Source organism: Homarus americanus, unplaced genomic scaffold, assembly GCF_018991925.1.
Source record: "Homarus americanus isolate GMGI-L3 unplaced genomic scaffold, GMGI_Hamer_2.0 scaffold36734, whole genome shotgun sequence".
In the NCBI taxonomy this organism is placed as follows: Eukaryota; Metazoa; Arthropoda; class Malacostraca; order Decapoda; family Nephropidae; genus Homarus; species Homarus americanus.
In genome coordinates, this window is record NW_024733126.1 from 6,487,694 (window position 1) to 6,514,577 (window position 26,884).

Sequence of the window (26,884 nt, forward strand, 5' to 3'; positions counted from 1 at the left end):
GGGGGGGCAGAGGGGATTGGGACAGGGAAGGAGGAGGAGGGGGTAGAGGCAAGGGAGGATGAGTATGGGGAGACAGGGGCAGGGGAGGGGGTGTGGGAGAGGGACAAGCAGGAGAGATGAGTGTTGGGGAGACAGGGGAAGGGGGGATGAATATTGGGGAGGCATGGGAGGTGGGGGGACAGTTGAAGGGGAGGCGGGGTGTGGGGAGGGAGGCAAGGGATGAGGGTGGAGGAGGAGGACAGAGGCAGGGATAAGGGGGTGGGGGGGACAGAGGGGTAATGAGGGGTGTGAGGAGGTGGACAGAGGCAGAGGTTGAAGGTGTGAGGAGGAGGACAGAGGACTGGGATGAGGGGTGGAGGAGGACGACAGAGGCAGGGATAAGGGGTGGGGTGGGGACAGAGGCAGGGGATGAGGGGTGTGGGTGGGGACAGAGGCAGGGGATGAGGGGTGTGGTGGGGGACAGAGGCGGGGGATGAGGGGTGTGGGGAGGAGGGACAGAGGACAGGGATGAGGTGTGAGGAGGAGGACAGGCGGGGGATGAGGTGGAGGAGGAGGTTATGGGTAGGTAAACGGGGTGTGGAAGAGTGGTCATGGGCAGTTTATGTCAGGGAGGTCCTTCTGCTCTGTGGGTTGTCTAGTGGGAGGATTGGATTATGAGATGAGGTGTTAGGGATGGTGGCTCTGTAGGATGTTAGGGCCAGGATGATGGGCTCTGTAGGATGTACTAGGGGCCAGGATGGTGGGGCTCTGTAGGATGTGCTGGGGGCCAGGATGGTGGGGGCTCTGTAGGATGTGTTGTGGGGCCAGGATGATGGGCCTTCAGGATGTGTTTGGGGCCAGGATGATGGGCTCTGTAGGATGTGTTGGGGGCCAGGATGATGGGGCTCTGCAGGATGTACTGTGGGCCAGGATGGTGGGGCTCAGGGATGTGTTGTGGGCCAGGATGATGGGCTCTGTAGGATGTGTTGTGGGCCAGGATGGTGGGGCTCTGTAGGATGTACTGTGGGCCAGGATGGTGGGGCTCTGTAGGATGTGTTGTGGGCCAGGATGGTGGGGGCTCTGTAGGATGTACTGTGGGCCAGGATGGTGGGCTCTGTAGGATGTGTTGTGTGGGCCAGGATGATGGGCTCTGTAGGATGTACTAGGGGCCAGGGGATGGGGCTCTGTAGGATGCTGGGGCCAGGGATGGTGGGGCTCTAGGATGTGTTGGGGCAGGGATGGTGGGGCTCTGTAGGATGTGTTAGGGCCAGGATGATGGGCTCTGTAGATGTGCAGGGGCCAGGATGGTGGGGGCTCTAGGATGTGCTGTGGGGCCAGGATGATGGGCTCTGTAGGATGTACGGGGCCAGGATGGTGGGGCTCTAGGATGTGTAGGGCCAGGATGATGGGCTCTGTAGGATGTGCAACAGATGGTGGGGCTCTGTAGGATGTACTGTGGGCCAGGATGGTGGGGCTCTGTAGGATGTACTGTGGGGCCAGGATGGTGGGCTCTGTAGGATGCTGTGGGCCAGGATGGTGGGCTCTGAGGATGTGTTGTGGGCCAGGATGGGCCTCAGGATGGCCAGGATGGTGGGCTCTGTAGGATGTACTGTGCCAGATGGTGGGCTCTTAGGATGTGCTGTGGGGCCAGGATGATGGGCTCTAGGAGGCCTGGGGCCAGGATGGTGGGGGCTCTAGGATGCTGTACAGATGGTGGGGCTCTGTAGGATGTTAAAGCAGGATGATGGGCTCTGTAGGATGTGTTGTGGCCAGGATGATGGGCTCTGTAGGATGTTGTGGGCCGGATGGTGGGGCTCTAGGATGTACTGTGGGATGGTGGGGCTCTGTAGGATGTATAGGGCCAGGATGAGGGGGTCTAGGATGTGTGTGGGCCAGGATGGTGGGGCTCTGTAGGATGTGCTGTGGGCCAGGATGATGGGGTCTGGATGTGGCCAGATGGGGGGGGATGTGTCTGTAGGATGTACTGTCCAGGATGATGGGGCTCTGTAGGATGTGTTAGGCCAGGATGATGGGGGCTCTAGAAGATGGGGCCAGGATGATGGGCTCTGTAGGATGTCTGTGGGCCAGGATGATGGGGTCTGTAGGATGTACTGTGGGCCAGGATGATGAGGTCTATAGGATACCTGGGCCAGGATGATGGGGTCTGTAGGATGTGTTGTGGGCCAGGATGGTGGGGGCTCTGTAGGATGTCTGTGGGCCAGGATGATGGGGTCTGTAGGATGTACTGTGGGCCAGGAGAGGGGCTCTGTAGGATGTGTTGTGATGATGGGGTCTGTAGGATGTGCTAGGCCAGGAGGGGCTCTGTAGGATGTGCTGTGGGCCAGGATGATGGGGTCTGTAGGATGCTGTGGGCCAGGATGGTGGAGGTAGATACAGTACCATGGCACTGCTCCATTAAAGGGCAGTAACGTGGTGAGTCCAGGATCAGGCCAGAGCTCTCTCCCGGGTGTAAGGGGAGGGGGCAACGTTACTACCCCAGTAGATTGGCACATTTGTCAGTGGTCCCTGGTGGTGGTTGCTGAACAGGGCCACCTCCTCCTCCTCCTGTCCTCCTCCTCCTCCCCACCACTTGCTCTTCACTGCATCTACTCCTGATCCTGTAATGGCCAAGATATCTTGTCTGTTTTTGGTGAGTAACCTGTTATTTCTATTTTATGGTGTGTGTGTGTGTGGGGGTCTCAAATCCAACATCACACATCTCTTGTTTAGCATCATCAACATCTTAACTCAACACACACCAACATTATCAACATCAACACATTACTCAACACCATCAACATCAACACATTACTCAACATCATCAACATCTCCCAACACATTACTCAACACCATCAACACATTACTCAACATCATCAACATCTTAACTCAACACAATACTCAACATTATCAACATGAACACATTACTCAACATCATCAACACATTACTCAACATCATCAACATCAACACATTATCAACACCATCAACATCAACACATTACTCAACATCATCAACATCTCGCTCAACACATTACTCAACACCATCAACACATTACTCAACACCATCAACATCAACACATTACTCAACATCATCAACATCTCACTCAACACATACTAACATTATCAACATCAACACATTACTCAACACCATCAACATCACACATTACTCAACATCATCAACATCTCTGCCAACACATTACTCAACACCATCAACACATCAACACCATCAACATCTCGCTCAACACAATACTCAACATTATCAACATCAACACATTACTCAACACCATCAACACATTACTCAACACCATCAACATCAACACATTACTCAACATCATCAACATCAACACATTACTCAACATCATCAACATCTCACTCAACACAATACTCAACATTATCAACATCAACACATTACTCAACACCATCAACACATTACTCAACATCATCAACATCAACACATTACTCAACATCATCAACATCTCGCTCAACACATTACTCAACACCATCAACACATTACTCAACACCATCAACATCAACACATTACTCAACATCATCAACATCTCACTCAACACAATACTCAACATTATCAACATCAACACATTACTCAACACCATCAACACATTACTCAACATCATCAACATCAACACATTACTCAACGCCATCAACACATTACTCAACATCATCAACATCTTAACTTAACACAATACTCAACATAATCAACATCAACACATTACTCAACACCATCAACACATTACTCAACACCATCAACATCAACACATTACTCAACATCATCAACATCTCGCACAACACATTACTCAACACCATCAACACATTACTCAACATCATCAACATCTCGCTCAACACATTACTCAACACCATCAACACATTACTCAGCATCATCAACATCAACACATTACTCAACATCATCAACATCTCGCTCAACACATTACTCAGCATCATCAACATCAACACATTATCATCAACATCTTAACTCAACGACTCGTAAAGATATAAACATCATTAAGATATTTGTTATAATATTAACCACATCTTTTTAATACCGTTATCTGATAATGGAACAACTGACACAACTACTTCCATCACTTACGGCGTCGTTTTCTTCCCTGGGTACGACTTGGGGATCACAGGAGGCCTCACCCCCTTAACTGTGCCCAGTGACCCCATCTTCAGGTATAACTATTTAAGTACACGTATTTTCTTAATTGCCTGCATCGCTCGTGGTTAATTTAAATCCTGTGTGTGTGTGTGTGTGTGTGTGTGTGTGTGTGTGTGTGTGTGTGTGTGTGTGTGTGTGTGTGTGTGTGTGTGTGTGTGTGTTTGTGTGTGTGTGTGTGTGTGTGTGTGTGTGTGTGTGTGTGTGTGTGTGTGTGTGTGTGTGTGTGTGTGTGTGTGTGTGTGTGTGTGTGTGTGTGTGTGTGTGTGTGTGTGTGTGTGTGTGTGTGTGTGTGTGTGTGTGTGTGTGTGTGTGTGTGTGTGTGTGTGTGTGTGTGTGTGTGTGTGTGTGTGTGTGTGTGTGTGTGTGTGTGTGTGTGTGTGTGTGTGTGTGTGTGTGTGTGTGTGTGTGTGTGTGTGTGTGTGCTAGAAATTTATTTTGTTATTACATACATTATTTTTTAAAGATCGCTGACATGTTGGTTTTGGCAATATTTGACTTTACCTCTGAAAACAAAATTGAAAATATTAATCTGTCATATTGAAGATGTTGCCCCTGAGAGACTGTGTGGATAAGTAAACAGGTGAATTAATATAGTGTGTAGTGGGGGAGAGATTGCTCGATTTAATTTTCAATTATGCCTGAGTGACAGAGTCCTTGTACTGGAGAAGGGGAAGGTGATGCACTATACTTGAGGGGAGGATGGGGCCTTATGGAGGCAGGGAGGGAGGGAAGGGTGATGCACTATACTGGAGGCGGGAAGGAGGATGGGGTACTATACTGGAGGCGGGAGGGAAGGGTGATGCACTATACTGGAGGCGGGAAGGGGAGGATGGGTACTATACTGGAGGCGGGGAGGGAGGGTGATGCACTATACTGGAGGCAGGGGAAGGGAGGATGGGGTACTATACTGGAGGCAGGGGAGGGAGGAAGGGGATGCACTATACTGGAGGCGGGGAGGGGGAGGATGGGTACTATACTGGAGGCAGGGAGGGAAGGGTGATGCACCATACTGGAGGCGGGGAAGGGAGGGGGAGGATGAGGTACTATTCTGGAGGCGGGAGGGGAGGAAGGGTGATGCACTATACTGGAGGCGGGAAGGGAGGATGGGGGTACTATACTGGAGGCAGGGAGGGGAGGATGAGGTGCCTTATTCTGGAGGCAGGGAAGGGAGGATGGGGTACTATACTGGAGGCGGGAGGGAAGGGTGATGCACTATACTGGAGGCGGGGAAGGGGAGGATGGGGTACTATACTGGAGGCGGGGAGGGGAAGGGTGATGCACTATACTGGAGGGGGGAAGGAGGGGGAGGATGAGGTACTATTCTGGAGGCAGGGAGGGAGGGAAGGGTGAGTGCTATACTGGAGGCAGGATATACTGGAGGCGGGGGAGGGAGTGATGGGGGTACTATACTGGAGGCGGGAGGGAGGATGGGGTACTATACTGGAGGCGGGGAGGGGGGAGGATGGGGTACTATACTGGAGGCGGGGAGGGGGGATGGGTACTATACTGGAGGCGGGGAGGGGGGGTACTGGAGGGAGGGGAGGATGGGTACTATACTGGAGGCGGGGAGGAGGGAGGATGGGGTACTATACTCATACTGGAGGGGGAGGATGGGGTACTATACTGGGGGGAAGGGTGATGCACTGGAGGCTGGGGCAGAAGGGAGGGGGAGGATGAGGTACTATGGTGGAGGCAGGGGAGGGGAGGGAAGGGTGAGTACTATACTGGAGGCGGGGAGGGGGAGGATGGGGTACTATACTGGAGGCGGGAGGGGAGGATGGGGTACTATACTGGAGGGGCGGGGAGGGGGGAGGATGGGGTATACTGGAGGCGGGAGGGGAAGATGGGGCTATACTGGAGGCGGGGAGGGGGAGGATGGGTTACTATACTGGAGGCGGGAGGGGAGGATGAGGTACTATACTGGAGGCGGGGAGGGGGAGGATGGGGTACTATACTGGAGGGGGAGGATGGGGTACTATACTGGGGAGGGAGAAGGAGGAGGAAGCACTGCAGGTCGTGATGTATTAGCCATCAGGGATTAACACACGCTGGGTCACCCACTGCCAGGACTCAGGGCTGAATTAGCTGGTATAATGACTGGTGACTGCATTAGTTCCTGCGCTCACTGGTTGCATTATACCTCTAACTAGTACTAATTTGGGCTGCATTAACTGGTACTCTTAGTAGTGGCTTTATGTCATAAAGTGACTGGTGGGCTGCATTAGCTGGTACAAGGACAAAATGCATTATGACAGTCAGTGACAACTTTTGTAACGAAGTGACTGTATTTGTGGGTATAGTCATATGTAGCTTTTGTGACTGGTATTCATAGATCAAACAACAGTCGTACCGAACACTAAAAACATTACCTGTAGTTTTATTTACTGATACTCTGTGTAATTGACTAATCGATTAAGCTCCACCCATGTGTCTCATCCTTTGGAGACGATTGGCTGCCGGTTGTTAAGTGAGGATCACCTAGCAACAACTACCTTCCACGAATTGTGATAACTGCTGAGAACGCCAAAAGAATGTACTGTAGGTTGAACTTGGTCTTAATGTAAATAGTAAGTCAACTGGCAGTATGTCCAAGGCATGTCAGGCTTGAAATTAATTAAACGGTTATGAAGGACCTCACAAAGAACCGTGTCAAGCATTATTCTCTTATGTTATCGATGCTCTGTGTAATGGGTTCACACCTCTACGTTTCCCTTCCCAAAATAAGAATCTTAAACCTGGTGTGTATGTATGTATGTTTAGTCTCCTCTGGTTATTGCATTTTCAGTAGCTGGATTGATTATTACGCTTACAACTTCAGATTAACTTTTTACAGAAAGAGACATTGCTAAACTAGACATGGCCGACTTTTTGTGTGTGTAATCTCCAGAGTGAGTTTTTATTCGCTTAGACTATGTAGTTTGATCTTTTTACCTGTGTTTAGTATGGACAGCGGCTCTCTCTCATACCTGTTGTATTTGTATAATGGAAACTGTACAAAAACAACACGTCTTCAAATGTGGGTAGGTGGGTGGGTGTGTGTGTGTGTGGATGGGTGGGTCATCATGTAGTTTAGGGTATGTCGTTACACGGTGGAGACAACACCACATCTTCACCATTCTATATGTAGGTTTAGTGTGAACAATGAGACCTTGTATTACCTAGTTACACATTGGAGACGTTACCAAACCTCACCTCTACTAGTTTATGTGTGTGTGTTTGGTTTGGACAATGGGTTGTTATTATTATACGTGGCTATACATTGAACACATTACAAAAACAACACCTTTTCATATTCTCTGTGTGGGTTTATCCTCAACAATAGGATTTACAAATTGGCCACATTACAAGAACAACACATCTTTTCAGTTTATGTGTGTGTTTAGTGTACACGGTGTGTTGTTACTGTCACTCCCCGTGTAATTCATAACGTGGAAGTCATTTTACACCTATGACACAATTACACAAGGTGACTCCAAGGATCGTCCCAGAGGCTATTAACTGCTGGTAGTCGAGGGAAAAGGTACATATTGAGGAGAATTTGTATTTCCCCTTCAGGTAGGTGAATACAGGTGAGAAATAATAAACCATGATTAACTCTCAGGTAAATTCCATGATTAACTCTCAGGTAAATTATGTGTGGTGTGGCACTATCATGTGTCTGTGGCGGATTTTCCTGTGGGTTAATGGTACACTTGGCTGGTACAATAACTCGGCGGTATGAAGTAATTTAGCCCCGACATCTGTATTAGTTGGCGGTGTGGTAATAGGAGGCAGGAGCGGTGGTTCTTACAGGAGGAGAAGGAGGAGGGAGAGGATGATGGCGAGGAGGAGGAGAGAAAGGATGACGACTACGACGAGGAGGAGAGAAGTGTGGTAGATGTGGTGTGGGGATGGGGAGTGTGTGTGTGTGTGTGTGGTAGGTCTTGCACACACACACGCACACACACACACACACACACACAATCATAATCTATCAAAACACTTATTCGAATTCCACGCTCCAGGGTAATGGAATTGTTCGGTCATGCTCGGCAAAAACTGACATTTTATGAGTGACTTTTATTTAGTGCGTTAATGGAAATAAATTATGTGACATTTTTTAGGTTTTGTGAGGCAGTAATAGCTTGATTGTCGAACATATTTGAACTGTTGTATCAGGCAGGTGATCAGTTATCTCCTGTACCGTGAAATTATGGCGAGAGAGAGAGGGGAGGGGGAGAGAGGTGGGGGGAGAGGTGGGGGGGTGGGGAGGGGAGGGGAGGGGAGAGAGGTGGGGAGGTGGGGGGGAGGGGAGGAGGGGAGGGGGGAGAGAGGGGGGGAGGGGAGGGAGGGGGGGCAGAGAGAGAGAGAGAGGAGAGAGAGAGAGAGAGAGAGAGAGAGAGAGAGAGAGAGAGAGACTTTCTAATAATAACTGGGGAAAGTAAACAAAACACAGAAGAAAAAACACTATTTTATCTTTTAATTTATTCAAGAACCAACGTTGAACAATAATACCGGCTTGAAATACTCTTAATATATCCTGTTAAATCAATGGGTCCCTATTATTATTATTATTATTATTATTATTATTATTATTATTATTATTATTATTATTATTATTATTATTATTATTATTATTATTATAGCCCAGTACATAACATCTCTTTATCTGTCTGTTCGTCCTTCTATACTACCGTCTCACCGATGTAATTGACAGGATTAAGTTACGGTTTTACTGAGAAGAGTAATGAAAATTTTGTCGTCTTTAAGGAAAAAAAAAATTCCTCTGGACGCTTAGCATTATGTGGCGTCTACTTGAGGTTCCTGTGATTGGGTATTTTTGACGTCTGTTTACATATAATTTCGTTCTGATTTTTTTTCTAGTATAATTTATTCCAAGAGACCCACAGTATGGGAGGTATTGTCAGAGGTGTTGAGGTAATCAGTATTGTCTGCAACTTCTACGTACTTATTTACCTGACTATATTATTGAGGTGTTTGGTTAATGATTTTTTTTGTACCTGTGGGTATTATATTAAGGCAGGTATACATACAGGTTATACCAGGTCAGAGGTATATGCAGGTTATACCAAGAGATATACGAACAAGTATTATCAGGTGAAGTTATTGTTTGTTGTTGTTGTTGTCTCCGGGATTGGGTAGTTGATTCTGCCTTCAGCCTTAATCTGCGTGAGACTGTTAATTACACAAATACTTCTCAGTAGTGTTGGCACGGGCGACCCCTGGCTTGTATATTTACTCCGGAAACGCTTCATAAACCTAAGAAATTCCTTGGGCAGTTTTGAAGTAATTTTGTGTGGTTCATAGTGGAGTCGTGTTTTTGTTGGGTCGTTAAGTGGGGTCGTGGTTTAAGAGTTTTTGTCGTGGTTAGGTCGAACTCTCCTTACTAAGGTTCTAAAATAGGGTCATAAATTTTACGCTCCGTTCATACGTAAATAATTTTTTTTATAGTATCATATTTTGCTTAGTATGATCATGAGCATATAACTTTCGTTCTTTAATGAATCTAACATGTACAATCACCTCAAAAATTCCGTGTCCTCGGCCATCAGAATAAAAAGCGAGAGCTAACCTTGTGAGTCCTTTGGTTTAGTTTTGACTTTCAAGAGTTAACAACACGGAGTCCAAGTGTCGTTGACGAGTGTGTCCCAGCAGTTGGAGGTATTCACGCGTGGAGATTATATTCACAAACCACGAATGTAAGAGCAAGCTTATACTGTATTATAAAAATCACAGTATTGTAAGACTAATACTGTAGACAAAAGTATTTGGTTACTAGACGCCCTTATCGTGAATGTATAGAGAAACGTTATCACGCAAGTTTCTACATAATATTGAGTCATTGTTTGGAATTGCATATCTGACCTGTCATTAATGCTATGTTGTAATGCATCAATATTTTATCACATTTTACATCATTAATATAACGTGAGCAAAGCCTGGTGACTGTTGTATCAGCAAGTTAGTAACTTGGTAACTTACATATATAAATGGTTGACCTAACAATGATCAGACTAAAATTGTATAGCTTGAATCTTTCACATCATTTAGGCTGCTGCTTCTACAGTGACTGTGTAGAATAATTTGCTGAATACTTAATTATTTCTCAGGAACAAAATCCGACTTAAGACCTCTGTAGCACACAAACTCCACCTGGTTTTTAGCTAGTTTGCTTAAAGTTATTCCACTTTTTGTGCCTATCCTGTAAGTACTTTCTTCTTTAGAAAGCACGTCTGGTAAGGTGCCATGTTGATGGTGTCATGGTAGGTGCTATTCATTGCACACTGCACAAAACGAAGACCATAACTCCACCGGGCGCATTTATTATCGCGCCATCATCCAGTCCTCAGTTATGGCCGCCCGGTGCACCTCTCACTACACCGAGGGTGATGGTAACACCGGGTCGCTATAGTTTGGGTGACCGCTAGTTTGGGACGAGCTGTGTGCACTGCTCCGAGCCCCCGCGTCTGCGACTTGTGTGTGGGGTCAGACCACCACACGAAAATGTGTAAATTCACATTAAAACAAGTGATCCAATGCCTTTCCCGCCACTGGGCCAAATTTGGCTGGTGGTGGACAATAGAATGTCACTTGGGTCGTGTCTGCTGTTTTAGGGGTGATCGTCTGAGTAAGTATTATAACGTCATGAAGTCGTTTGCAAAGCACACATTATTGTTACTGTTGCAATAATTTCATTAAAATTGTTCCAGGTAACAGACGTTATCTGTGTGTTTTATCTGTATAGATTAGTTAAGTTCTTACTGCTTCACGCTGGCTGATAAACAGGAGTTAATAATGTGAAACCATCGCTTAGTCCAACTGCTCTCCCCTACCAAATTCCAGCTCCTTGCCTTCAAAACCGTGGAACTGCAGTTAGGGGCTCGTTGCCAGTCACACAAAGATTCTAACGTAGAATAAGATCTTCAGTAATAAATATCCACATATACTGTACGCCTTAACGCTAACCTAATCAGACTAACTCGTGCAGTCGTACTCGCTCACCTCATAACGTTAATCGCACCAATTCGTAAAATGTCTAATTATTTCCTCACAATAAATATTAATCTTTGTAAGCTAAATCGTGGACCACGTAACAGTGAAGGATTTTTCAGTCTTAAAACAACAATAAGTGACCGAGTCTAATTCAAACGTCGGCCGCGGGTACTGCCGTTTGACGGAGGTGACTGACCCTGCTAGCCTGGGCGATCACTGATAATAATTGTACCAGGAATTCCCCCCTCCCCCCCCCCCACACACACACTCATCATTCTGTCACTTTATGTAACTTGTTGACAAAACCCATGACCCTTCAGGCTTTTACTCCCTTAATGCATGAGTCATGAAGGCAAGCATGAACTACGCATGCTTCCCAGGTGGGTGCTGTAAACGCTTTTGCGTTTCACCTTGCACAGGATGACAAGGGGGTGCCCAATAAACTAGCCCCCTGGGGGAAAATATAAAAAAATATTTAGTACATTGACTCAATTATATATTGAGTAATTCCTCTCCTTTTCCCTGGTTTCTTTTCTACTTTTTCTTCCTTTTTATCTACTGTTATTCCTTGGTTTCTTTCTATTGTTGTTGTTGTTGTTGTTGTTGTTGTTGTTGTTGTTGTTGTTGTTGTTGTTGTTGTTGTTGTTGTTGTTGTTGTTGTTGTTGTTGTTGTTGTTGTTGTTGTTGTTGTCAGTTGCTTCGTTGTTGCTGTCAGTTTGCCGCTGTTGCTGGTTGTTGTTGCTGTTGCTGTTGCTGTTGGTTATTAAAGCGTCGTCATTGTCATTGTTGTCGCTGTCGCGTCAAGGTTGTTGGTTGTTGTCGCTATTACATATTGTTGTTGCCAGTCGTCATTGGTTATTATTACTGCCAGTTGCCATGTTAAGGTCGCCAAGTGCCGTCGCTTCACACACATGTCGTTGTTGTCGTTGTTGCGCTGTCGCTGCTGTTGGTTGTTGCTGTCGCTTGCTTCTGCCGGTTGTTGTTGCTTACTGTTGCTGTTGTTGCTGTCATTGCTGTTGTTGTCGCGTCGTCATAGTTTGGCGTTGTTGTCGTTGTTGCTGTTGTCGTCATAGTTGCTATTGGTTATTAGTCGTCGTCACTGTTGCTGTCGTTTGCTTGTTATTTTCAGCGTCGCTGTCGTTGTTGTTGTTGCTACGTCGTCGGTCGTCGTTGTTGTTGTTGCTGTTGTTTGGGAGCCACATGCCATATGGGTTAGTTGGTTGTTGTCGTCGTCGCTGCCGCTTGTTTGGGTCATTGTTGTCATTTTGTCATACAGAGCTGTTGTTGTCGTCATTTGTTGGTTGTTGTTTGCTGTTGTTGGTTGCTGTTTGCTTCATATTAAATCGGAGGATTTTCTATGGCTTTGAAACATTAAAAATTATCGCCTTTGTGTTTGCTATAACTACATTCAGAACGGAATATTAGATTATATAAGTATAACAGCCTTAGAACATAATAATATAGGAACAAAAGAATGGAGGAAACTGCAGCGGGCCTATTGGCCCATACTAGGCAGCCCGTTTACGCCCTTGTTCCCCACCCTCTATCGTTCACACACCTGTTCAACCTTTATTTGGAGCTACCTAGCGTGCTCGACTTAATGATGAAGTTCAGAAACTTGTTCCTCTCATCCACTGCTCTATTTCCAAACCAATATTTACTTATCTCTCGCTTAAATTCAAATTTGTCTAGTTTAGGACCATTGTTACGAGTTCACCTCTGGTTGGATAGTTTCAGTACTATTGTTATATCACCTTTGTTTAACCCTGATTTCCATCCATATACCTCGGTCATATCGCCCTTCACTCTACGTCTCTCGAGGGAGTTCAAATTCAGAAGCTTTAATCTGTCCTCTATACTCAAGGTTCCTATTGCCCGGGATTAGTTTTGTCATCTTCCTCTAAATGCTTTCTGGGAATTCGATATCCATTCTGCAGTACAGTGACTAGAGCTGAACTGCATAATCCAAGGGAGGTCTCACAAGCGCTAGATACAGTTTTAGGATAACCTCTCGAGTCTTGCAGCAATGAATCATTACCTAAACTCTGACTCGTATCTTCTACAGTTTCATAGTAATTGGCATCATAACATAACTGTGAGGAACCCGGAGACATCACCTTACAGTACTTCATGGTAGAGAAATTCTATATTGACTTTCTCGATACGTTGGTAATAATACATTGAACCATTAAAAAATATTCTTTATGCATTATGAGGGAATTGTTTGATTAGAATTTGTTAATAAGAGATTGTAAATTAGTTTCAAATATATTATACGAGTAAGAAACATCGGACAACTAGTACAAACGGGACTCATATGTACACCATTACATATATACTGCTTATTATTTATTTCCTATGTGCTATTATGTGAAAAATATAAAGTTTGTTGTAACACGAGTTACTAGATACGTCTGAACACTGTGGTCACCTCACAAGAGTAAACACAAGAAATACCTATTATAGATGAATAAATAAACCTTTTAATGTTTATATGGTAGAGGCGTCGCGACGACACTGCGGGGTTGACCATAACAGTCCAGCTGGTCTGTGGTTCAATGCCGATGTTGTATGAGGCGTTTCTTTTCTTTTTAAATAAATATTGAAATTGGTGACCATCTATACTGTTTTCACTCATATGATGGGTGATGACCTTTCACTTAATTACCAGCATCTTGTAATGAGGTAGAATCATTATAACCAAGACTCACTGGTGTGTGTAATCCAGGGCCTCAACACTGCCGGCCCGACGCTGCAATGTCTCATTTAGTTTCGATATTGACTCGATCAGAAGGAGCCATGGTCTCTTTGAGGTGACTGTACAGTTTTAACATTCAAGTAACTACGAGTCCTTCTAGGGAGCCTGAAGTGGATTACCTGAGGATTAGACCCCCAGCTTATTTCACCTGATGATTAAACACACTAACGTTACCTGGACGAGTTAAGTTAAGTTAGGTCAGGTTAGGTTAGGGTGTTTAATCATTTAACTCAATAAAGCTGGGGCGCCTAATCTTCAGGTGGTCCCTTAAATGTAATGTGTCTTTTTGGGGTTATTAGGTCTGAATTTGGCCCTTATGGGAACGGTAATAAGTCTCCTTTTTGGTGAGTTAGGACACTTAGGTCGATCCCAGACAAGTTGCTCTTTTTTGGGGGAGGGATTAATTTGGCGGTGGGTTAATTTAAGGGTGGGATTATTTGAAGGTGGGTTAATTTTATTGTGGGTTATTTCGAGGGTGAATTGTTGCTCGGAACAATTGGTGTGAGGATGGGTATAACAGCCTTAGAATATAATAACATTGGAACAAAAGAATGGAGGAAACTGCAGCGGGTCTATTGGCCCATACTAGGCAGCCCGTTTACGCCCTTGTTCCCCACCCTCTATCGTTCATACACCTGTTCAACCTTTATTTGGAGCTACCTAGCGTGCTCGACTTAATGATGAAGTTCAGAAACTTGTTCCTCTCATCCACTGCTCTATTTCCAAACCAATATTTACTTATCTCTCGCTTAAATTCAAATTTGTCTAGTTTAGGACCATTGTTACGAGTTCACTTCTGGTTGGAGAGTTTGAGTACTATTGTTATATCACCTTTGTTTAACCCTGATTTCCATCCATATACCTCGGGTCATATCGCCCTTCACTCTACGTCTCTCGAGGGAGTTCAAATTCAGAAGCTTTAATCTGTCCTCTATACTCAAGGTTCCTATTGCCCGGGATTAGTTTTGTCATCTTCCTCTAAATGCTTTCTGGGAATTCGATATCCATTCTGCAGTACAGTGACTAGAGCTGAACTGCATAATCCAAGGGAGGTCTCACAAGCGCTAGATACAGTTTTAGGATAACCTCTCGAGTCTTGCAGCAATGAATCATTACCTAAACTCTGACTCGTATCTTCTACAGTTTCATAGTAATTGGCATCATAACATAACTGTGAGGAACCCGGAGACATCACCTTACAGTACTTCATGGTAGAGAAATTCTATATTGACTTTCTCGATACGTTGGTAATAATACATTGAACCATTAAAAAATATTCTTTATGCATTATGAGGGAATTGTTTGATTAGAATTTGTTAATAAGAGATTGTAAATTAGTTTCAAATATATTATACGAGTAAGAAACATGGGACAACTAGTACAAACGGGACTCATATGTACACCATTACATATATACTGCTTATTATTTATTTCCTATGTGCTATTATGTGAAAAATATAAAGTTTGTTGTAACACGAGTTACTAGATACGTCTGAACACTGTGGTCACCTCACAAGAGTAAACACACGAAATACCTATTATAGATGAATAAATAAACCTTATAAAGTTTATATGGTAGAGGCGTCGCGACTACACTGCGGGGTTGACCAAAGCAGTCCAGCTGGTCTGTGGTTCAACGCCGTGTTTGTCAGGGGCGCTTCTCTTTTATATGTTAAAGTTTAAGTTGGTGACCATCAATACTGTTTTCACTCATATGATGGGTGATGACCTTTCACTTAATTACCAGTATCTTGTAATGAGGTAGAATCATTATAACAAAAGACTACTCACTGGTGTGTGTAATCCAGGACCTCAACACTGCCGGCCCGACGCTGCAATGTCTCATTTAGTTTCGATATTGACTCGATCAGAAGGAACCATGGTCTCTTTGAGGTGACTGTACAGTTTTAACATTCAAGTAACTACGAGTCCTTCTAGGGAGCCTGAAGTGGATTACCTGAGGATTAGACCCCCAGCTTATTTCACCTGATGATTAAACACACTAACGTTACCTGGACGAGTTAAGTTCAGTTAGGTCAGGTTAGGTTAGGTTAGGGTGTTTAATCATCAAATTCAATAAAGCTGGGGCGCCTAATCTTCAGGTGATCCCTTAAATGTAATGTGTCTTTTAGGGTAATTAGGTCTGAATTTGGCCCTTATGGGAACGGTAATAAGTCTCATTTTGGTGAGTTAGGACACTTAGGTCGATCCCAGACAAGTTGCTCTTGTTTTGAGGAGGAATTAATTTGGCGGTGGGTTAATTTAAGGGTGGATTAATTTGGCGGTGGGTAAATTTAATTGTTGGTTAATTTAGTTGTGGGTTATTTTGAGGGTGAATTGTTGCTCGGAACACTTGTTGTGAGGGTGGGTGTTGTGGGTGTGGGGGTTAGTTGTGTGTGGCTTATTTTTGAGAATAACCAGTCATAAATTGCATCAGTGCTGTACAGTATATATTCGTATTTAATCATCTACGTGGCTCTTTTTACATTCGTAAAGATTTTTTTTTTCCTGGAATTAGCCCACCCGGGCACGGGTCAAACGACCCACAACGGGGCCTGGGGGACGAAAAAATAAGAACAGTAAGAAATTGAAAATAGAGAAGAAAAAGGTTATACTGTGTTAATCTACACCACGAAGATGCCGGAAAACCATCTTTTTAAAGTGAGACAGATTGTATAAGTATGGAAACACAGAAGAAGGCAGAGCATTCCACAGTTTGACTGTGTGAATCTAGTGTGACCGATATTCACAGAGAAACGGTGGGCACCGCGGGCGAAACTTGTGTTACGAGCCCACGGCCTTGCCGGCGGTACACAGGATGCCACATCCACCGAACATTGCCCGTGAAAGTACCTCTAAAAGAGAGAGAGTGAAGCAACATTGCGGCGAAGAGAAAGGGAAGAGAGATGGTCGACTAAAGGAGGAGAGTTAATAAAACGAAATGCCTTTGATTCCACCCTATCTAACAGTAGTGTGTGTGTGTGTGTGTGTGTGTGTGTGTGTGTGTGTGTGTGTGTGTGTGTGTGTAATTTGGAGTATGTTAGTGTACGCCTGTGTGAGCGTTATGGCAATGTGTACTTGGGATAGATTCATTTCTCTTGTCTCATTGTCATTACAGTTTTAGTTCATCTGTGAGGACAATTCCCGTTTAGCTCTGATAAAGAATCATTTACATGAAGGATCGAACAAAATAAACTTTCCTTTGGTGGCCCGGACTGTAGTAGGTGGGAGGAGTGAGGTCAACGTGGGGGGAGTGAGGTCAACTGGGAGAGTGAGGACAACGTGGGGGGAGTGAGGTCAACTGGGAGAGTGAGGACAACGTAAGAAAGTGAGGGCAACGTGGAAGGGAGAGAGTACAAGGCTGAGGGCCACGTGTCACGGACCCCACACGTCGAGAGAATCAGGGTCTCATTTTTCATTTCCTTCTCCCTGACTGACGTACTGACAGCAGAGAGGAAGAAGGTTACATCAGCAGCCCATCAGGATTTTATTTTCTTCTTACAAAAATAGACGAGAAGATTCTTTTTATTGTGTGTTCTTGAAAAATTTAAAGAGATTGACGTTGCCGACACACCAGATTATCTTTCTCTATTTGATCTCTCCTTCACTCTTTGAGGAATATTGATACAGAATATTTATTGAGGAATATTGATACAAGCAGAGTGCTATAGTTAATAGTGACGATATCCAAGGACCTGAAATGGTGCAGTAATACCCGTGTTATGTGAATGTCTGTAAAGGTGTTGTTGCTGCTGCCTTGACCTCAACTACTTAACCCTGTCATAATACACACAGTCAATGGAGCATCATAACCCTGACAATAATTTCATCAGTGAGATCGAATTTCCAAACCAGAGTCCAAATTCTCCAAAAAATAAAAAATGTTCGTAGGTTAAACTTTCACCTCAGCTGGAAAGGTATATGTTTACATGTAACTAGTCGACACAACATTAAATTGCCCAAATAATATCCTAAGTGGCTTTAATAATAACTTGTCACGTTTACTTTACACCAGTTAGGCTGACATAACTAACTCACAGACTCTCCGTGACTCATATCTAGGTGTGTTTATTGCTCTCAAGGCTTCCCTGTGAGTCATTTCTCCTTGATTTATTATTTTCTTACATATTTATTTTACCAAACTCTTTCTTATCGCCGCCTCTCCCTCTCCTTCCTTACATTCCTCCATTTGTCTTCCACTTCGAGGGCATCTCTCTCTGCATCAGAAGTATAGGAAAATAAACAATGCAGAACAGTAAGGTAGTGTCTAGTGTAGTGTTGGTGCGAGGCAAGTGTCTGTGTGTGACTGTTCCTCTTCGTGTGTGTCCGTGGTGATGTGACGAGTGAGGTGGTACATTTATCTCCGCTTCTCAGGACTCTTTTTTATTTTAAGGGAATCAGTTATTTTTGGTCTTAAATTAGGACGTGGAAATTAACCTAACCTAACCTAACCTAATCTAACCTAACCTAACCTAACCAAGCTTATTATAACTAATCTAATCTACCTTAACTTAACCTAAACTACCCTACCTTAACCTAACTGGCAGTTTTAGCGTGAAAATTCCGGCCCGGTTCATGATTTTTGTTCGTCTTTCATTTATGTTCCCGAACACTTTAATTATCGTATCCTCTCCTCTTCCTTTCTTTCGTAATATTTTTGAAACTGATTTTTGTTATTATCTCTATTCCCACTTTACTATCCCTCCTTCTGTTTTTGTTACTGAACTCTATACCATTGTCGCCTCGCCCCTCCTCCTGCTTCCTTTCTTTTTTTTCCTCCTTACCACCGTACCTCCCTTCCTCTTTTTCTTCCTTTCCCGTTCTGCCTCCTTCCTTTCTTCCCTTTCTTCCTTTCTCTCCCTCCCTCCCTCCCTCCTTCCTTCCCTCCCTCCCGCTATCCTCTAGGGTGCCAGCATCAACTCGCTGATCAAGAAGAAGTAAAAATAAACGGGATAAAACAGGGAGGCATTAGGCTGGTGGGGCGGGGCGGGGCAGGATGAGACAGGGCGGGGGCAGGGCAGGGCAGGGCAGGGCAGGGCAGGGCAGGGCAGAGTGGGGTGGGGTGGGGGTGGGATGAGGCTGACAGCAAGGAACAAGCGAGTGTTTCTTTATGCTAATTAATCTCTGTCCGTCAGTGTGAGGGGCAGACCAGAGCCTCATCAACACCCCCCTTGTGTTCAGCTGCCCCTCCCCCTTTCTTCGTCCTCTTCCTCCTCCCCTTTTCTCCCTCGTCTCCTGTCACTATACCGTCCACCGCCTCCTCCCTTCACACCGGCTCTGTTTCCTCATTCAATTCCACCCCCCCACCTCCCCTACAACCCCTTCTCCCTTACCCATCCACCCCCTTTTATCCTTCCTTCCCCCGTCTCCTCCCCCTTTACCCCTCTTTCCCCCTACTGTCACGGTCCTTATTCACCCCACTCCCCTTCTTTCTTCCCCAACTCCCCAACCCCTGTTCCGTCAACGCCCCCACCCCATCCTGTCACCACCCCTCTCCCGTCACCCTCATTGTCCCCCTTCAGCGCCCCCTGCCTCCCCCCGCCCCCCCCCTCATCTCTACGGGGGGTGAAAAGGGGTGGCGGTGATGACAGTAGTAGTGGGGTTGGAAGGAGGTGGGAGGGGGACATTAGCATTGACAGGAAGAGGAGTGTGGGAAAGGTGCTGGGTGTGACGGGGGTGAAGCGAAGGAAGAGTATGGGAAGGATTGGAAGCAGTGGAAAAGTGTGGTGAGAAGAAGAAGATAGAAGAAGGAAAGGAGAAGAGAAAATGGAGTGAGAGTGGAGATGAGGATTTTAACAACTTTATTGGCGAAGCTTGGAGTACAATTTACCTATTCTAAATAGTTCAGTCAGGTCTTGACACTGAGGGTGCTATCACTGTTGACCGCCACGCAAGACAGTGGTTCATATACAGTATAAGTCATATTCTATTTGCCGACTAATCCGTATAAACTAGAAAATTTAGGATCGACTGCAAGAATGTCCTCAAGCACTCCCGATTCAATGTAGTAATTCCATAGTTCATGATACAATAAGCCAGGTGGCCTGAAGTCTTTGACAGTGTCACACTGAATCATATAATGTTCAACTGTACACTTTAAAAGTTTATCACAAAGTTTACGTACTGAGTGGGGAGGAAAAAAGAAAAGGCCAGGGGTAGGCAAGAGAGTGAGAGAAGGTGAGTGCCTGAGAGTAGAGCACGTGGTTCACTACAGAGGTGTGCTGGGCCCGTACGCTGGGTCCTCTCTGATAGGTACGGCATAATTAACAACCTGTCGGCCTATTCACTAACACTGTGTGGGTTATCGGAGATGTAGAGGGGGAGGTGGGAGGGAGGGAGATAGATGGATAGGAGATGGTGAAAGAGGGAGATAGAGCAAGGTAGGGAAAAGGGAGGCAATGAGAGAGAGAGAGAGAGAGAGAGAGAGAGAGACGATTCATTGTTAAAAAAAATACCATGGGACCATTTTTTTATAATAAAAATCCCATTGGGCGATTTTTTTCATTGGGTAAAATCCTACTGTACGACCAAAATAATGATAATTACAAGATGCTGGTAATTAAGTGAAAGGTCATCATATGGGTGAAAACAGTACAGATGGTCACCTACTTAAACTTTAACATATAAAAAAAGAAGCGCCCCTGACAAACACGGCATTGAACCACAGGCCAGCTGAACTGTGATGGTCAACCCCGCAGTGTCGTCGCGACGCCTCTACCATATAAACTTTATAAGGTTTATTTATTCATCTATAATAGGTATTTCGTGTGTTTACTCTTGTGAGGTGACCACAGTGTTCAGACGTATCTAGTAACTCGTGTTACAACAAACTTTATATTTTTCACATAATAGCACATAGGAAATAAATAATAAGCAGTATATATGTAATGGTGTACATATGAGTCCCGTTTGTACTAGTTGTCCGATGTTTCTTACTCGTATAATATATTTGAAACTAATTTACAATCTCTCATTAACAAATTATGATCAAACAATTCCCTCATAATGCATAAAGAATATTTTTTAATGGTTCAATGTATTATTACCAACGTATCGAGAAAGTCAATATAGAATTTCTCTACCATGAAGTACTGTAAGGTGATGTCTCCGAGATCCTCACAGTTATGTTGTGATGCCAATTACTACATTTGCGTGTACATGTATTTTATTCCACTGTCCTGGGAAGACAGAGATGGAGGCGTGACTTGTAGTATCTCTCTCTCTCTTTCTCTCTCTCTCTCTCTCTCTCTCTCTCTCTCATATTCCTCCTCTCATTCTATCTACCTTGCTTTTTTCCTCTCTCATTTCTTTTTTCCTTTTCTTTTCTCCCTCCCTTTATCCTCCCCATTCATCCTCTCTCTCTATCCTTCTTCTTCCTCTCTTCCCTCTTCTCTCTTCCCTCCTTCTTCCCCCTTCTCATTCCTCTCTCTCTCTCCCTCTTTATCCCTGTTTTCTACCCCACCTCTTCTCTCTCCCTTCCTTCACCCTCTCCTATTTTTGCTCCCCTCCCCTCCCCACCTATTTTACACCCCCTTGGTCCTCGGGGTGTTTTCATGCACACAGTTCCTCAGAATCGTTCACGTTTCAGTGATTTTTATTTTATTACGCTGATTTTTTTTTAGACTCGCTCCCCAACTCCCAATTTCTCTGGCTGTATTCTGACAGATCTGCCTGGCTCTCTCTCTCTCTCTCTCTCTCTCTCTCTCTCTCTCTCTATGTATGTGTTTGTCTTTGTTTATTATTGTTTCCCTGTTTAGCTCTCTTTCGTATTATCTCTCTCTTATTGTTTGTTAGTTTATCTGTATTTATCTTTTTCTATTTATCTGTTTATCTTTATTTATCGTTTTTTCTGTCGTTGCTTATTTGGTCTTTGTCTCTCGTTCTCGTCTTTTCTCTCTTTAAAACACACACACACACACACACACACACACACAGACACGCGCACGCACACGCACACAAGAGGAGCGAAGGTCATAGTACGTCTTGGTGTGTGTAGTAGTAATTACCATTGAACATAGGAGAATAAAACTGTATTATTTCCTTTAATTTTATTCATTCGGAAACAACGGATAACTTGAAGAATCAGTCCACCACCCTGACGCTAACTTGAGGTTCGGTTCGGTTAATGCTGAGGTGAAATAAGGTAGGGTGTCTAATCTTCAGGTGAAATAAGGCGGGGGTGTCTAATCTTCAGGTGAAATAAGGCGGGGTGTCTAATATTCAGGTAAAATAAGGTAGGGTGTCTAATATTCAGGTGATCCAAAACAGTATTATAGTACAGTTATAGAGTTCTTAAAATTATATAAAAAAATCCTTCACAAGAATACATTATTATACAAATTTTATAGGCGCAGATACAAGTACAGGTACAGGGGTTTCAAAATTAGTTTTGTACTCAATACGAATAAAACTCTTATGTAAGTTTTTAATTCAGAAATAGCAGTACTGTACAGAGATTTCATAACAGTAGTACATCAGGAAACGAGTACATTACGAGTACAAGTTTTAGTGGGCTTTACCTGCGTGTGAGAGTGAGTACCTGGGTGTGTGGTGGTAGATTGGTGGTCCAGCATCAGTAACGCACTATATCTACCTCCACACCATCTGCCTCAATATGTGGTGGACCAGCATCAACAGTAAGACAGGAGAGCCAACAGCATACACCCGACGTTAACACACATTCTATCTGCCACCAACGACGCCCCGGGGTGTGATAAAGTTCGCTCAACATTTATACGAGAACACGTCGTTGCTCTGGGGCCTGACCGCTCTAACTCTCCGCTGATGGTTCTGTTGATACATAATGAACGAACTGCACACACACACACACACACACACACACACACACACACACACACACACATACACAAAATATACAGTAATTCCACTTTTTTCAGGCATATTAGTACACTGACTTTGATCATACTGGGTGGTAACAAATGGTCTTCAGGATTTTAAACATATATGCGAAGACTAACATTGAAAGAAAGGATACAAGAGGCTGTTAGGAAAGTTTAGCACGTGATGGCACAAAATTGTATGGAAGGAAACAGACTATTGCTTTGATGTTTGCAGAGCCAAAAATGGACCTCAAATTGAACTTAATTAGCTTTAATAATAATTTTTTGGGGAGTTTTTAATAATATTTCTTGTCGTAAGTTGTAGATTTATTAGTGTTTTATAATATTTAGAATCGCTTATATGATTTATAGCCACCCGGTAAATTACGTGAAGACATTTTTTCTTATAGTACGATGTGTGTGTTTCCAGAGTGTGAATAAAATATCACCTTAAGGCAGCGATTCACTTTCTTCCACGACGCTCCTGGGAATAATAAAATTCACTCACTTGTAAACGAAAGTCTAAGTGCAATTTTTATAACCAGGATGTGTAAGGAACTGTAAATGAACTTTAATATACAGACACGAACAGATCTGATCTTCCTTTATACTTCTGTGTGAATCTATATCAAACCTGAATGAGTTAACACAGAGGCGTTTAAGAGAAGCATTTTGGGGAATCGTTTTAACAGTCCAGAGATTTCAGCGCGTAAAGTGACTTGTGTTCGTGACTATTAGTGTTATCTTGTGTTATCTTCCTGTATTCTTGGTCCCTGTACTTGTGTTCGTGACTATATTAGCGTTATCTTGTGTTATCTTCCTGTATTCTTGGTCCCTGTACTTGTGTTCGTGACTATATTAGTGTTATCTTGTGTTATCTTGCTGTATTCTTGGTCCCTGTACTTGTGTTCGTGACTACATTAGCGTTATCTTGTGTTATCTTCCTGTATTCTTGGTCCCTGTACTTGTGTTCGTGACTATATTAGTGTTATCTTGTGTTATCTTGCTGTATTCTTGGTCCCTGTACTTGTGTTCGTGACTATATTAGCGTTATCTTGTGTTATCTTCCTGTATTCTTGGTCCCTGTACTTGTGTTCGTGACTACATTAGCGTTATCTTGTGTTATCTTCCTGTATTCTTGGTCCCTGTACTTGTGTTCATGACTATATTAGCGTTATCTTGTGTTATCTTCCTGTATTCTTGGTCCCTGTACTTGTGTTCGTGACTATATTAGCGTTATCTTGTGTTATCTTCCTGTATTCTTGGTCCCTGTACTTGTGTTCATGACTACATTAGCGTTATCTTGTGTTATCTTCCTGTATTCTTGGTCCCTGTACTTGTGTTCATGGCTACATTAGCGTTATCTTGTGTTATCTTCCTGTATTCTTGGTCCCTGTACTTGTGTTCGTGACTACATTAGTGTTATCTTGTGTTATCTTCCTGTATTCTTGGTCCCTGTACTTGTGTTCATGACTACATTAGTGTTATCTTGTGTTATCTTCCTGTATTCTTGGTCCCTGTACTTGTGTTCATGACTACATTAGTGTTATCTTGTGTTATCTTCCTGTATTCTTGGTCCCTGTACTTGTGTTCGTGACTACATTAGTGTTATCTTGTGTTATCTTCCTGTATTCTTGGTCCCTGTACTTGTGTTCATGACTACATTAGCGTTATCTTGTGTTATCTTCCTGTATTCTTGGTCCCTGTACTTGTGTGACTACATTAGCGTTATCTTGTGTTAGCGTTATTTTGTAAGGTCTTCTGTATTTTGGTCCCTGTACTTGTGTTCAAGGACTACATTAGCAAGATCTTTGTGTTATCTTCCTGTATTCTTGGTCCCTGTACTTGTGTTCATGACTACATTAGTGTTATCTTGTGTTATCTTGCTGTATTCTTGGTCCCTGTACTTGTGTTCGTGACTACATTAGCGTTATCTTGTGTTATCTTCCTGTATTCTTGGTCCCTGTACTTGTGTTCATGACTATATTAGCGTTATCTTGTGTTATCTTCCTGTATTCTTGGTCCCTGTACTTGTGTTCATGACTATATTAGCGTTATCTTGTGTTATCTTCCTGTATTCTTGGTCCCCGTACTTGTGTTCGTGACTACATTAGCGTTATCTTGTGTTATCTTCCTGTATTCTTGGTCCCTGTACTTGTGTTCATGACTATATTAGTTGTTATCTTGTGTTATCTTCCCTGTATTCTTGGTCCTGTACTTGTGTTCATGACTACATTAGCGTTATCTTGTGTTATCTTCCTGTATTCTGGTCCTGTAATTGTGTTCGTGACTACACATGCTATCTTGTATTATCTTCTGTATTCTTGGTCCCTGTACTTGTGTTCGTGATCACATTGAAGCGTTATCTTGTGTTATCTTCCTGTATTCTTGGTCCCTGTACTTGTGTTCGTGACTATATTAGTGTTATCTTGTGTTATCTTGCTGTATTCTTGGTCCCTGTACTTGTGTTCGTGACTACATTAGCGTTATCTTGTGTTATCTTCCTGTATTCTGCGTACTCGTAGTGCTGTGGTTACTCTTGACATAATAACAAACGTTGATTGTGAGTGACGTTAATATGGTATAATTCTTGTTTATACTCCTTCTACCTGACCTTGTCTCTACCTGTGGCCTTACCTCTGAATTAATGAAGGAAATGAATCGAATTATCTCAAATGAGTAAACAACCCAACAGGCCAGAGGGAACTTAGTCGATCATAATAAACTACAAAGTTAATTTTTTATTATCTTTATTTTTATTTTTACCTCAGCATTGTTTATTACAGACAGACAAACTTACCAACGTTTGATCATATTTTCAAACATTCTTAAACTCATCTTTTTTCTCCTAACACAGTGAAACACATAACGGTCGAGTCTCTGGTGTAATTTCGACGCCATCTTGGTCTCCTAATTAGCGTTGTATCATAAGTGAGGTGATTACCTTACTCTCACATCCCCAGCTATGAGGGGGGGGAAAAAATTAGAAGACTCTGGACTAAGGGTTTGTAGCTCCTTGATCCACCCAAACACTTTTATGACGATGTGTAAAAAGGTAATTGTGTGTCTGGTCGTCTAATTACCTTTTGTTCATGGGATTTCTGAACCAATTAATTTAGGTTTTATGGCTGACCTGTTGAAAGGAAGTTATATATCTTACGTGTGTGTGTGTGTGTGTGTGTGTGTGTGTGTGTGTGTGTGTGTGTGTGTGTGTGTGTTCTTCTCCTCTCTTTCATATCCTCCTTCTATTCCATCTCCTCCTCCTCCTGCTATCCCACCTCCTCCTCTCCCTATCCCACCTCCTCCTCTCCCTATCCCACCTCCTCCTCTCCTATCCCACCTCCTCCTCCTCCTCCTATCCCACCTCCTCCTCTCCTATCCCACCTCCTCCTCTCCCTATCCCCCTCTCCTCCTCCTCCTCCCCCTCTCCTCTCCTCCTATCCCACCTCCTCCTCTCCTCCTATCCCACCTCCTCCTCTCCTCTATCCCACCTCCTCCTCTCCTCCCTATCCCCTCCCCTCCTCTCCCTATCCCACCTCCTCTTCCTCCTCCTGCTCCTATCCTACCTACTCCTCCTCCAAGCCCCACCACCACCTCCCTCTTCCTCCAAGCCCCACCACCACCACCACCTCCTCGTCCTCCAAGCCCCACCACCACCTCCTCCTCCTCCAAACCCCACCACCACCTCCTCCTCCTCCAAACCCACCACCACTTCCTCTTCCTCCTCCTCCAAGCCCACCTCCTCCTCCCCTCCTCCCTCCTCTTCTTATCCTCCTCCTCCTCCTCCTCTTCTTATCCCTCATACTCCTCTTCCTGGCTGGAGGGTTTTATACACCAGGGAGAGTTATTGTAACGGTTGGGCGGTGCAGTTATACGAGGATGGTTTTATTACGAGGAATATCTGGCAGAGTTATGTCGTCTTCAGGTAGAGTTTCATTGTTACGGTAAATTTTATCTCGTTCCTTTTTTGTCATTTTAAAGACTATTAACCCCTTCACTACGGGGACGTCACTTTTAATATTTTATTTAGTTAACGTCAGATGATTTTGCTTAACAGAGAGGTGACCCCGTACAGTGGTTCGTAGTCTATCTCCAATAACAAGGAAATGTTAAGTGATGTTTGAAGAAGAAATCCACCAAAAA

At 44.0% G+C, this 26,884-nt stretch overlaps 1 protein-coding gene across 1 annotated transcript; it reads right to left on the minus strand.

Annotated features, from left to right (window-relative positions):
• Window positions 1-819: 819 nt before the first annotated feature.
• On the minus strand, window positions 820-25,642 carry LOC121869282 (protein TRACHEARY ELEMENT DIFFERENTIATION-RELATED 7A-like). The gene is made up of 3 exons (XM_042370527.1): window positions 25,542-25,642; window positions 2,124-2,313; window positions 820-1,500 (listed from the first exon to the last, which is right to left on the minus strand). The coding sequence occupies exons 1-3, from the start codon at window positions 25,640-25,642 to the stop codon at window positions 820-822; spliced, it is 972 nt and encodes a 323-aa protein (XP_042226461.1).
• Window positions 25,643-26,884: the final 1,242 nt, after the last annotated feature.

Bases quoted from the DNA above. Each gene is read 5' to 3' on its own strand.
- LOC121869282 (XM_042370527.1), bottom strand. From the start codon at position 25,642: ATGGCGTCGAAATTACACCAGAGACTCGACCGTTATGTGTTTCACTGT. The intron at 2,314-25,541 runs GTAAGTTTGTCT...CCTGGCCCACAG, and splicing joins GAAAATATGATCAAACGTTG to CACATCCTACAGAGCCCCTC. The intron at 1,501-2,123 runs GTATCCTATAGA...CCTGGCCCACAG, and splicing joins ACCCCATCATCCTGGCCCAG to CATCCTACAGAGCCCACCAT.